The sequence below is a fragment of the Brachyistius frenatus genome, unplaced genomic scaffold, assembly GCF_029030835.1.
Source record: "Brachyistius frenatus isolate BFR_SWC_R1_liver_20210118 unplaced genomic scaffold, ASM2903083v1 Contig_107, whole genome shotgun sequence".
NCBI lineage: Eukaryota > Metazoa > Chordata > Actinopteri > Embiotocidae > Brachyistius > Brachyistius frenatus.
The window spans coordinates 780,016-794,186 of record NW_027210706.1 but is presented as its reverse complement, the minus strand read 5'-3'; the positions used below and the strand labels follow the sequence as shown (position 1 = coordinate 794,186).

The following is a 14,171-nucleotide window of genomic DNA, read 5'->3' as shown; positions in this document are numbered from 1 at the left end:
TAATGTTGGCTTGATGCTGTCAGATTCAGACTCTTTATTGGTTGATTTTAGTAAGTGGAATGGGTGAAATTTTGAAATAGTTACAAAGTCCAAGAAAAATGTTGAGAAGGAATTGTAAGTGCTGAACCTGAAAAGTCAGAGGAAACTCTCAATGCAGAAGAGGAGTTTTTCAAGAGATAATTCTTTAATTTTAAACAAGTCTTCTGCTGTTCTTATTGATCCTTTCTCAGGCTGTAATCAGTAACTTTAATTTATAAAAAAAAAAAAAAAAAAAAAGCATTGTGGGTATTTGCAATGGGAAGCGGTACTTGAGAAATTTGGTTTTGCACATAGTGGTGCATGGCGTAAAACGTTTGGGAAAATCTGCTCCAGAGATTTTGAGTCATTGATTTATATTCATTTTTTCAGATTTGACATTGTGTGTTTGATGCTTTGTGATTAGGTAGGCCTCATCTCCAAGTGGGTGAGCTTCGAGAGAACTTTGACCCACAATTATAGCAAGCCGTCTTGACATTACTGACCTTTCCGGGAACAAAGGGATGGAGAGAAATGGAGGAAGCCAGAGATTAGCTATGTTGTCTTATTCTTTTTTTTTTCACCTACCCTGTCAGATGATAAACTGCTCTATGACAAAGACATGATTTACACAGATATGAAACAAAATTGAATGGCATAAAATTGGTTTTAAACAAATTGCATTGTTGTCCTGTTAGTAACTGAGCTAAGCTTGAACCAAGCAAGATGCCACATAAGTGTGAGACTGAGATAAATCTGGTTAAACAATCCAAAAATGCAGCACACTGATTTTTACATGTAGCCTATTAGGTTGTTTTTTTTGTATTGTTTTTTTTTTTTTTATCTTTACTCTGACTGAAATAGAAAACAGACAGACTTGATCCCTCCCTTCGTCTCTCTGTATTCCTCCTAAAGCTTAAGTGGCAGCTGTTATTGTCTAATGAGAAGGCCAAAGCTATATGACCAATATCTGTGGAGCGCCAAAAAAAAAATCTAAAAACTTTGTGATGTAAAAATGTATCCAAATGTGTGTGTGTGCCTGCTACTGTATATTTTACTGTTGATTTGTGTTCACCAGAATGTAAATGTTCCAGTGAGCATCGCTTTCAGACAAACAGGCCTTTTACTGAGAATGAAGGGAGCTTTGTCAGACAGAAGCGTTGGGATTGTTCGACATACTACAAGTGTGGATGTGTGTGTGTTTGTGTATGTGTGTTTGTTGTGTGTGTGTGTATGAGACAGAGATTATGTGTGCCTCTTTGAAAAAGAGAGTGTGCATGTCTGTGAGGAAGAGATTGTGTCTGTGTGTGAGGGATTGTTCAACACACTGAGTGGCACGCCTGTCTATGTGATAGACATTGACTTAGAGAGGGAAAACAGGACAAGTGTTTGGTAATTCCGTCTGCATGTCCGTCTGATATCAGCAGACCAGGAGTGTGCGCACATGTGAACAAGAGAGTGTGTTTCTTGGGGTTGCTTCTGCTGGGATGAGTCAAAATGGAAGCACAGCAGCTCAAATGCACTGCAGCTCCTTGTGAGGCTCCATCTCAAACGGTGAGTAAAACAAATACTGGTCCTTTCTTGCGTTTCGTTTTACACCTCCAATGTTTTATGAATAAGCAATTTTGATCAATGTATCCTGTAATCAAAAGTGAACATAATGGAAGCTATTGGCAGTCAATCAATTTAGATACTGATCAGAAAGATCTAATGCTAATAGTGAGATTGGGAAGAAGGCTGCGAGGAAGAAAACAGTCTAATGCTTTGTTATTCAGGCATACGAGCCATGTGGCTGTCAGTGTGGTAGGGATGGTCGGTCCATGAATTTGATCCAGACTGAAATTTCTCAGCAGATACTGATCGGACATGGCTTTCAGTCTTTGTTGATACACAGTTTATTGGCTATCCAATATTTTTGACTGAGCCTTTAATAAAAGAGACAATCAAGGGATTTTGAGATCACTCAGTCCAGGTCCAGGAATACATTGTGTTTGTCCTCCTTACTTGATGCCTGCTGATCACAAACTCCTCTAACCTGTAAGTCTCCACCCAGCAGCCCTCACTGTGAGCCAGGCAGGTGAGCTGGTTACGATACTGCATCACAACATGGTTGCTTGTCTGGGGAAAAAAAGAGAAAGGACAAAAAGATATCATGTGTTGACGTGTATGTGGACCAACCCCCATTAAATCTCAGAAAGAGAGATAGCACTCTGTCATCTCCACTGAGTTGAACTGCTGGGCATCAATGTGTTTCAGTACAATTCATGTATTCTTGTTGATTTAAAGGGCCTTCTCTTCATCTTTGGTATTTTTGGTCTTCACTTCATCTTATTCAGTCTGAATGTGAGAACACTGCTAACCTCTGCATTACGGCCATGTTGCTTAATGGAATGCGATATTATGACTGGCTGATCAGATCATGTGACAACATAGCGTGAGAAAATCTGTTTCACTTTCTCTCTGTTACCACCTGAAAGGAAAATGTTTAAGTGACAGCTACAATCACATCGTATATATGATCAGTATCTTTAGTTGCGTCATATTTGAACTAGAAATCTTTGCATGAAATACTTCATTATCTTGTCTAGAATCAGAATATTTTCACTGCAAGTGATTTCAAAGTTTTAAGGAATATTAGTCAAGAACCACTGATGCATCAGTTTCGCAAGGAACAAATCTGAAGAAAACAAACCTACAGGAAGGAAACAAATTGCTAAAATAGACAGAGATGGGGAAGTGGGGTGACCTCCTCACCTGAACTATAATGTTATTTTCCCATTTGCATTGGGTTGCAATACCAACTGTATTGGGCACCACCACCTTCACTATGAAATAAAGAAATTCATCCTGTAAAGTATTCACTTTGTCTGTGACTTAAAATAGTGTGTTTATAGTGACAATGTTTTTTTATGTGAATTTGAATTATGTGGTTTCAGGGTAATGATCCCATAGATCCCTACCTTGTGGAAAAGGTCCTCCAGTAGCCCTGCATTACAAATCTTGCTGAAGTACAAGTCCAAATGTCAAAAGTGTCAAAAGTACAAATTTCGTATTAAAGGCAGCCACTGTCATTATGTACATTATGTATATATGTATTTACAAAGTGCTACACAAACATCTGGGAAGTGGGAAGGATAAATTTCTCTTTGAGACTGCCAACAAAGAGCCCCAACTACACTGGCAGGGGTTTAAACCCAAAGACTGAAAAATGCTGGTTTAATTTACAAAAAAAGTATTAAAACATTATCAAATAGTATGCATGTAATATTTCATTTAAATTCTACAGCTAATCAATACATATCAACTATATCTGTCAAATAAACATATTGGAGTAAAAATAAAAAAAATAAAAATAAAAAAAACAACTAAACTACAGTTAGCAAAAAACTAAATGCAGCACTTGAGTATTTTTTTACAGTAGGTGTGTGCTTATGTTATATATAGCCTAACGCAGTTTATGTGGTGACTTCATTGTAGGTTTATTAATGGAGTTTATGCTCATAAAATATCATGTATCAAAGATACATAATAACTTCGTGTAATGTGGTATATATTTTGTTATGGTTTTTATTTTATATTTCTATTTCACCATAACATGTCCATTTCATTCAGGTTCTTTGTCAAAAGGGAAATAAAATAATGTTCTCTTTTTTTACAATGCTTCTCCCTTTAAGGCCACAGTCAGCTGCTGAAAGCGTGCATCGTCGTTATTGTTGCATCTCTGGTCTCCTCCTCCTTTCCTCTCCCTTCACTCATCCATCCATCCATCCACCCCCTCTCCTCTCCACACACGCACCCCGATTTTCGCATCGCCTCCTCCAGTATAATGACCAACGATTCCCCGGAGGAGGAGACCCGAGCTCCGGGCGCCGGAGGAGGAGGCGGCGGCGGCGGCGGTGGCGGGAGAGGAATCTCAAAAAGAAACCGAGCAGACGACAATGTCACAATCCTGACATCTTCCATGGATTTACAAAGAGCCGGCCGGAGCCGAGCCAGCAGCAGCACTGATGCCGCCCTGAGCATCACATCCTCCGTAGATCTGAGCACCTCCTCCCTGGAGCTGAGCATCCAGACGCGGATCTTTAAGATTATCGTCATCGGGGACTCCAACGTGGGGAAGACCTGCCTCACCTTCCGCTTCACCGGAGGCAGCTTCCCCGATCAAACCGAGGCAACCATCGGCGTGGATTTCAGGGAGAAGGCGGTGGAGATTGAACGGGAGACCATTAAGGTAAAGGCAACAGAGGGTCTGTTGATCAGTGTTGTTTTCTCACTCACACCCCTCCTCCCCCACCCCGTCCTATTCTCTTTCTGTTGATCAGCCTGCTAGTGGATGACACGGGGCCTATTCTTATTTATTTAATCCACATACTTCAATTCCGCAATCAATGTACTTTTTGTTGACTACATGCTGGAAGATGCAGCACATTTTGGCAGCACAGGCTTTGTTAGTCCTTGTAGTCAACAATGGCAAAAAGGAAGACAATAATGTTATCAAATTGTTTTAGGCTAAATGGGCACTTTGGGGATTTTTCTAAATTAAAAATGCTTTTGTGGGTAAAATTTCTACTGACACTGTCAAAGCTGCTTTGGAAAACCATCACAAACTGACAAATATGCTGTTTGAAACTGCATGAAAACAGCTCTGGTTGCAGAATCCATACAGCTGCAGTTCCTTAAAGTTATTCATATATGTGTTTGACTTAAAATTTAAAGGTATAATAAAAAATCAAAAAAACATAATTAGAGTAACTTCACCCAGTTGTCACATAACTGCAGACATTTTTTTTTTTTAAACCCATCATGAATAACCACCCATCCATTCCTATCTTTGTACAGTGTTTGTGAGGACTGTGTATCACAACAATCACAACACATTCTACACAAATTAAAGCAGCAGCTTTATAGGCCATAGTAGTGTAATGGAACACATTTTTGTTTTAATGATTTCCAACATCATTAGGAGCAATGCATATTGGCAGATGGAGCAAAAATCCATGTCAGACCACAGTCTAATAACAGGCTATGAAGTATCTTTGCAAATGATGGTCGAGGTTTTAGTCTTGCTTAGATAAAGAGTGGTTGCTCATGTCCCAACTGGTTCATCTGGTTGATCTGTTATGAAGATATCAGCCCTCACTGAGAATTCTCACTCTATTGTGCAATTTACATACCTTCCCCTCCTCACTTACGTTGAACCACTATAGCAAACACATGCAGTGTGTGAATGGAGCTGGCCTCATGCTTCCCTCCCCCTCTTTCTGTCTCAGTAGAGCAGTCTGTCTGCAACCTCCAGCTGCCCCCTTATGCTGACTCACAAACACACTCAGACAAACACTGTCCCCGTTACCTGTTAGGTCAGTGTGTGTGAATCATTAAAACTCTCCCCTGAAACGCCTGCTACAGACATAGCCTCACTGTATAATAAGCACTGTGACACTGTAAATATCGCTGTTATACATTATTAGCATCCGTCTCTGTTGCTTGTGCATCAAGAAATGACCTCTTTTTCCGTATGCTATTGTAAGTGCAAAGGTAAAGATGATACTTACAATGATACAATAGCATACGGAAAAAGAGGTCATTTCTTAAGCAGGCTGAATGTTTTTTTTTAATGCCTAATCGTGATGTACACTATCAGTAATACTTGACCAGCTTTAAACGTAGCAACAGAGACAGCAGAATAATAAATAATAAAATGTTTGAGACACAATTCCCACTTGAAAAGAAAAATATTGAGCATTTAATGCACAGTTTGCCCTCAGATTGTCACCATGCTTTGAAGGGAATTTGCCCTTTCTTTGTAATGATCTTACAAGTTCAGCACCAGAGCTGAGATATGAAGCTAAGATTATGCGTTTGTCATCCAGAGGGTGATTTCATTGTACGACATTGAACTCCTTTATTGTTTAACGAAAAAACCAAGCTACTTGACTTGTACAGCAGAGCATATTATGAACCAACCCCATTGCAACATAGGTCCAAATTTCTCTCACAGTTTATGTATAAAAGCCTTAACATCTAATTAAAATTTCCCTCAGACTAGCTGTAGAGAGATTTAACTGTGTTACTCGTTTCCTCTATGGTCCTCTGGCAGGTGAAGAAAAGTAGCTCACAGATTGGCAACAACAAATGGTATAAGCTGCAGAAGACTATAAATAGCTGAGCGGAGCACTAAATATAGATGTACAGAGTAAGGTGTCAAAATAATGATAATGAATCTAAAGTTTTGATGGAATACAGCTAAGATATATAATGTATTGCTTTTTATAAAGAATTTGTTTAAATTTTAACGACTCGCTCTGCTACTTATTTCTAAGCATTTATGTTTTAAAATGGATTCATATCTTCTGCATTCTGTTTTTTAAAGAGACATTTGTTAGACGATGGCAAAAATAATTAACATATACACAGTAGCCTATAGGATGCCTTATTAGCAAGATCCATTTATATTTCCGGATTTCCTGTCATATTGTAGGGTACACCAGTGTTTAACACACTGCTCTTTGATGTTATGAGAGGCTGTAGCTCAGTCGGTAGAGTGGGTTGCACATTAATCGGAAGGTTGGTGGTTCAATCCCAGCGCCTCCTGTCTGTGCCTGAGTGCCCTTGAGCAAGACAGTGAACCCTAAAATTGCTCCCTGTGGTGTACCATCAGTGTGTTGTAAGTCACTTTGGATAAAAGTGTCAGCTAAATGAAATGTAATGTAATTAATGCTGCATTCAACCTCTGATGCTAGTCCTTTCAAATGGTAATAACACATAAATCACTCATCCTTTTAAGCTGCAGGCCTGGACCCAGTGTTGGGAGCCATCCCTGTTGATGAAGAAAGTGCTGCTGATCACACAACATCGAGCGCATTGATTGTGGGCGTGTAAACATGACCACTTTTATTGTTGTTTTTTTTTAGGTTTTTGTGTCATGGAGGAACATTATGCCTGCTTCTTCTTTGTCCGTCTGGTTAAATCTGAACTATTACATGCTAAAATTAAGGAAGGCACTATAGAGCATCTCCAGGAGCTCTGTGGGTGCACTGCCTGAGGAACAAGGCTAAATCTGGCATCATAGTCCAAACAATTATTTTTTGAAACAGCAGAATAATAAAATGTTTGAGACAAATGCTAATATTTTTTAGCTAGATGAATTCACACAGTTGTGTCGTGACCCGATGTAGCTCACGCATTTTAAAAAATTTGGAGGACAGGTTTAGTGAAAAAAAATACAGTTAATTATTATTTAACATCGTTGACCAGGGCAGTAAATAACATTTCAAGCATGTGATGAACTTGGCTAGCCAGCTTGTATGCTTTATTTTGTTTTTAAATCAAAACTGCCTGTTTATATTTGGTATTTGCAATATACTTCCTAAAGCGTCTGTTAATTATTGAGCAGAACAGCCCGTAATGCTCTACAACAATGCCATGAATATCTTAGCTTTTCCTGTTGACATGGTACAGTGCCATGTAATGTTTTATGTAAGGATAACTCATTATAGCCAGATTCATATTCATGTTTGCCCTCTTATTTACTGAGATTTATCTTAAGAAATTGCTGACAATAAAACAATTGAAAAAATTTGACATCCAAATTGGCCCATTTTCTATTCTGAGAACCACAAACACTAAGAAAATACAGTTCAGTCATATTAAATCCAGACATACTGTATCTTGTCTATCTTTACAGGTGCAGGTGTGGGACACAGCAGGCCAGGAGCGCTTTCGTAAATCCATGGTGGAACACTACTACCGCAATGTCCATGCAGTGGTCTTTGTGTATGATGTCACCAAGATGGCTTCCTTCCGCAATTTACAGACATGGATTGAGGTTGGCAATGCACTGCAGAAAAACAAAATACTAACATTAGAGCAGCATGGTGGAAACTGTCTTTGTCCCAGGCCTTGCTTAATGGCACCATGTACACTTCGAGCACCATCAGTGTTCCTCCAATGTGCCTTCCTTTCCCAAGAGGGGTGTAGTGCTATTTGTTAAAGTACCAGAGTGCACCAGTGAGGCGTGTACTGTTAAGTCATGGCTCAATTTTTAAGGTTGTGTAACCACTGTTGAAAGTGTGTATACAATAATCAATATGAATGCCTAAATATCTAAATCTCTTTAATTTGATAAAGTCAACAATAGGATCATGCAATTGTTAAAAGTTGTTACAGTCACAACAAAAAGTTGGAGCGCTTTTATTTTAAACAGCTGTGTTTGTAATAATGCTTAATAAGTCATTTAAACACTGTAAATGGTTGAGGATCAAAACAAGGCTTTGAGTCATGAATCATCCAATACACCTGTATTAGGCTGTTCATTTAATTTAATGTTAATTTCCTTTGTTTTTTTCCGGCTCTTCCATGATGCTTTAAGGATGATTGGATCTTCAAGCAATTCAAAAATGTAAATGAATTTCAACTAGATCAAGAGAACTGTGACCAAAGTGGTCGAGCGTTGTTTTCTGTGCGCTGTGGCAGCGCTGAACCTGTGCCGAAGACGATTCCCTAACCATGAGTTGACAATGACAAATCGTGGTGTGCTACTCTCGAGGCTAACACGGTTAATGTAACCACTGCTGTGGCTTTCCAAACAAGCCAAGATCATTTCAGTACATGCTGGAATACTGCTCAGATTTTAAATACCTATTCCAGCCACTATCTGTGGGCAATGTGTCGACCATTTCTAAATAATACAACAGCCAACCTATAGTTACTGCAGAGGTACTGGTAGTAAAATAACTAGCTGTGATGCTAATAGTAAATGGTAAGAGTAGGAGTTGAAGCTAATTGTATAATATTGTGGTGTCAGTATGTTAGCAATATACATAATAGTGGTACAAGTCAATAATGGAAACTTTTTCAGAGCAGACATTGTGAGAGGCCACAGCAATAAAAGCACAGGTGTGATTAATAACACTCACTATCAGCTGCATCCCATTTAGTTTAGCATCTGACTCACTTTTATGGCTTCCTTTGATGCTTGAAAGTGAGTCATCATTGTTAATGTTATGGTAAACCTGTGCTTATCCTGCGATGATAAGTCGAAATATTTCCTTTCTGAATGAACAGTAATACTGGAGTATTTTGTAAGAGCAGTAGATACAGCATCACAGTCATTTTGGGGTTTAGTGAAATATCAGTTGTACAACATTTTTCTGTTTAATTTTTGCTTGAAATCTTTTGAAAAATTGTATATAACATAATAACAGCCCTGGAAGTAACATGTGCTACATTATTTGCAGAGGTAGTGCTGATAGTTAGAGTAATAGTAAAATTATGTGTTGTTCCAAAATGGCTACTCTCATTGCTAACCCCAGTCATATCATCTGGTTTTACCAGATATATCCTAAACACGCTCTCTGAGTCTGTTCCATCAGAGTGAATCTTGGATTTTATTTCACTGACTGCAGGAAACACAGGCCTCGTTTTGACACCAGTTTGCTGACACTACAGTTTTTTCACTAAGTACGGGAATATTTTAACTGTCAGAAATGTCTTGTAATGATGAGCCATGTCGTTTTGTTTCCACCCTGCTACTCCTATCTAAACTTTTATGGTATCACAGACACATGGTTTATACATTTATATCCTGTTCTTTCAAGGAGTGTAATGGCCATCGGGTGTCAGCATCAGTACCTCGAGTTCTGGTGGGGAACAAGTGTGACCTTGTGGACCAAATACAGGTTGGTGTGCGCAAGCAAGAACTGTAAGATGATAAAACGATGAAAGAATGTTCCTGTTGTACACAAACAGAGCACCGCATTGTAATGCACATAGAGCAGATGAAAACAATACCTTACATGAGTTAGTAATGCAAGTTATGTCACTTGATCAACATCAGCAGCTGCGCTACATGTGTTTTTGTGACCACTTGTATGTGTGAGTTGTTTTGAGTGGCATTTGCATTTCTAGAGAGGCAGAACGTCCCCATGAAAGACTACGGAAGGTGCGTCAGGCCAGGAGTGCAACCAGTTGGGCTTTCTTTGACATTCACTGAGTTGTGCACCGTGAATGCATCCCCCAGGTTCAGACTGTCAACTACTGTGACATTATCTGAAGGGCAGCATATGGTGCAAACGACCTGAACTGTGTGCGCCCACAGCACATTGAAAACTTGTGAATTTCTTGCCCGCAACAGCATGATTGTCGTTCCTAAGCCCCATTCACGGGATTTGACTCACTGTGACTTTTGTGTATCCCCCAAAAATTTGATAACATTTTTTATGTGCTGCCTCAGCTGAAGTTTCAGGTCCATGGTGTAATTGCAAATGTGAACATATTAGTGGTCACAAAAATATGTGTAATACAGATTTTGATGATCAGGCGACATAATTTGGAATATTTACCCGGCAAAGTCACTGCTTCACCTTGCTCCTTGCACATTACTGTACTGTGCTCCATTCAAATGCAACTTTTTGATCGCACCTCATACTTTATTTACCATTCGGTTCACATTCAAACACTGGTGCTTTCTCAGGTGCCCTCCAACATGGCGTTGAAGTTTGCTGATTCCCACAACATGCTGCTGTTTGAGACGTCGGCAAAGGACCCGAGGGAAAGTCAGAATGTCGACTCTATCTTCATGTCCCTGGCCTGCCGCCTGAAGGCCCAGAAATCCCTGCTCTACAGAGACGTGGAGAGAGAGGATGGCAGAGTGCGACTCACACAACAGACTGAAACAAAGAGTAATTGTCCTTGTTGAGGAAAAGGAGGAGTGGGAGGCATAATGGAAGGGAAAAGAGAAGAGTAACTGTACATGTAAAGGCAGAGGAGGAGAGGGAGAATGGGAGAGTTGAGTTAAAAACGTCTTTTAAATTAATTGCAACTCCTCTGCTTTAGGAAGAGGATGGGGGAGCTTGAAGCTGACATGAAGAGCAATATGTTTTAAACAAGTGAAGGAAATAATGAAGCAGGACAGGGACACAGGGTTGAAGCTCAAGGGACTGAAACATCAGCTGTATTCTTGTTCTTGAGGATGAGGATTTAAAAGAAGGAAAAAAGGGATTGGGGAGCATTTATTAATGGTTCAAAATGAGATGATGTTGCCTTTTTGACTACAGGATAGTGTAGAAATTCTTCAACTCACTGACACAATCTGAATAAATATACTTTCTATGGGATTCACAAGAGACAGTCTCAATGCTAAGCTTCCCCTCAAAACAACATTGGCTTGATGTTTGTCACAGCCTTTATGAACAGCAGCATATTGGAGCTTTTAAATTGTCTTTTGCTATCGTGTCCTTATTTATCATATATCTCACCCTCTTTTTCCAACCTTTTACTGCTGCCTTAAAAACTAAAAAGCTGCCTCGATCACAGTTTTAATGAACAAAAGTGGTGTGAAGGTTTTAAGCCTTTGAACCTCTCGAGATGACCTTCGTAACCAAACACTCTGACAGCCTCTTAAGTGGACAGAAGATGAATATGACTATTTTTAATTTTTTTATTTAATGTACCGAATATAGGACATTTGACTTAAAATCACTGTGACTTCATGAAAGCATGGGAAGGATGAGTATGCACACCTTAGACAAAAGTTAGTGTCGATAAAATAGGGGGCAAAAAGGTCCATGTGAGGTCAAAGAATGCCATGTAGGAAGGCTTTAACAAGAAAGGTTTTCTGAAAATGGACCCATTTATAGGTTGTCAGGCAGCATGTTACTTATTGATTTAGATGCTGTGAGATCCTCTTACTCCTCTGCAGGAGACACACACTCTCCTGTAAAGAAAAGAAGGCAAGGCTCCTCTTTCTCATCTCCTCCCGATGTAAACATATCCCCTCCATGTTTTCTCTGTGGTAGAGTGGCTCAGCCTGCTTTCCTGTTGTGTGCAAATGCAGAAACATCCAGTCTCAGCCTAAAGTGACCTCCTCGCATTCTCTTTAGCCACACCAATTTCATGTTCTCTGGTGAATATCTTTTTTCAAGATAGAGGCCTTTTGGCCACCTTAGATGATCTGTTGTCCGAATCAGCATCACTGCCTCCTGTCTCAGAAAACGGTGGCTCCTGTATAGATGATGGAGAGGCTTTGTGCTGCTAAACAGCCAGCATGTGCAGTATAAGTGGGTTTTTAAGTCTGATGCCTGTATAAAGATAGAAGTCCAGGAGTGTCCTAGGCATCGGTCATACAGGCCGCATGCAACTCTGTAGAAAGCCATATTAATTATTTACTCTACATTGAGAAAGCTCCCATTGGGGTTGTGAGCGGCGGAACACACTGTAACTCAGTGGTGAAGCTATAAGCCTTAAGTCATCAATCCAACATCCTGACTGTGATGCTGTCACTTTGACTGAGCAGCACATTTACCATATACTATCACTGTAGCCTACTGTTGAGCAGTGCTATCATTATATCTGAATGTAGAGAAGTCAAATCAGTGGGCATTTCAGAGTGGTGTTCCCTCCAAGCTGATTTTCTGATGACTTAAATAATTCAAACACTGTGCAAATCCAGAAGGCCCCTGTCTAAGGTGTACCATGTTTTTGTTGATCTTTAACCTCCCTTACAGTATATCAATAACAGCAGGATCAAGCAGCTGTTGCAGTCCCATGACATTACTGTTGAATATCTTGATTCATTCTCACTGTACGGGAAAATCTTTATCTTTATCTTTATATCCATACCCACGGCCTGTAGGCCCAAGAAGAGCTGGGCAAAAGAACATACAAAAAAGGACATCTACTAATCATTTTATATACCACTTATTCTGTTCAGGATTGTTGGTGGCTGGAAGATATCCCAGCACCTATGACGTGAGAGGAGGGGCACACCTTTTTTTTATTTTTTTTATCTCTTAGCAAATCTGTACGGCTGTCTTGGTTAGCATAATGGGGCTAATTCAGTCACTGTAATACAAGTGAGAGGACTGTACTAGTCCAATGAGAAAAGAGGAAGAGCGTGCCTGCATTTCTATCATAATGTTGCCAGATTTTAATAAAATACTTGGTTTCAATGATTGAAAAAGAGAAATGGAAGATATTATTTTGTCACCTCAACAGAAATCAATTTTAATGACTTAATTCAACAGTTTATAAGTGTCATTTATGAGAAAAAAAAAAGATCACATTAATCTCTCCAAATGTTGTTTCTATCCATTTGAAATCATAAATGTATGCTTACTTAACATAACCAGGTCTAAAAATGACAAATGTACAATATGTATGCTTTTTCTTCCCTTTTCCTGTATCTACAACGTTTATTAAGTTATAATATTTTTGCCCTTGATTTGTGTCATTTTTGATAACCCATGTTTGCTCTTAAAGGGATGCCTTGACATTTTGAAATTGTGTCTGGTATTTTTGTTTGCAAAATGTCTGTATGTGGAAATAATAAACAATAAGTACATTCTGTAGAATACATCATTACGAGAACGTGACAATGTTTTGACGAGTTGGACATGGTACTGAATCTGAAATAAGTTCGATGAAAATTAATCTGCAACTAGTTTGCTATTTCAGGATGGGATAGTTCTGTATGTAATGCAGAAGTGTCAAGCTTAGCGAGAGTTTATTTTTCAAAATGTATGGTTAAAAGTTGCAAGTGAAAGTACAACAGTTTCCAAAAAAGTTGGGACGCTGTGTAAAATGTAAATAAAAACTGAATGTGATGATTTGCAAATCATGTAAACCGATATTTAATGGAATATAGAACAAAGACAACATGTCAAACGTTGAAACTGAGAAATCTTAGTTTCCCATATGGTCCTCCTCAATCGAACCAAACTCAGTCCCTTTAAAGTTGACCAAAAGTAGACCAACAGAAAAGGGACTCAGTTAATTTGAAAGACGACTCACGCACCTTTCTGATCCACTTCAGCTCTGATGGGGCCTCAGTCCTCATTCTGTTCACGCTGTACATGATCAGCCGTCCCAGGGAGAGGTTGTTTGTTCCCAAACGTTCTGAGAATGTTATGTCCTATATATGTTATCAGCTTTATTTGGTTATTCCCAGGTTGTTCTTCTTGAAGGTACAATTGTGATCTCTAAGAACATTCTGGGGAAACATGTTATAAATATTCTTAAAATGTAATGTAGCAATGTCAAAACATACGTAACAACATAAAATGACAAGTCTAGATTTAATTCTTCAGATAATTTAGAATTGCCAATCTACAGCCAATTTGAAATTGCTAATCTCGAGTCGCCAATCTACAGACAATTTT

General features: G+C 39.1%; 1 protein-coding gene across 1 annotated transcript; it reads left to right on the top strand.

The window, feature by feature from the left end:
• The first annotated feature begins 1,277 nt into the window (after window positions 1–1,277).
• rab33a (RAB33A, member RAS oncogene family) lies at window positions 1,278–13,616 on the top strand. Its single transcript, XM_069712160.1, has 5 exons — window positions 1,278–1,569; window positions 3,690–4,246; window positions 7,700–7,840; window positions 9,612–9,692; window positions 10,487–13,616. Exons 2-5 carry the CDS (start codon window positions 3,842–3,844, stop codon window positions 10,709–10,711), a joined length of 852 nt encoding a protein of 283 aa, XP_069568261.1. The 5' UTR covers window positions 1,278–1,569; window positions 3,690–3,841; the 3' UTR covers window positions 10,712–13,616.
• The last annotated feature ends 555 nt before the right edge of the window (window positions 13,617–14,171 follow it).

Excerpts from the sequence above, each read along its gene's own strand:
- rab33a (XM_069712160.1), top strand. The coding sequence starts at position 3,842 with ATGACCAACGATTCCCCGGAGGAGGAGACCCGAGCTCCGGGCGCCGGA. Across the intron at positions 4,247-7,699 it reads TTGAACGGGAGACCATTAAG|GTGCAGGTGTGGGACACAGC; the intron begins GTAAAGGCAACA and ends CTATCTTTACAG. Across the intron at positions 7,841-9,611 it reads ATTTACAGACATGGATTGAG|GAGTGTAATGGCCATCGGGT; the intron begins GTTGGCAATGCA and ends TGTTCTTTCAAG.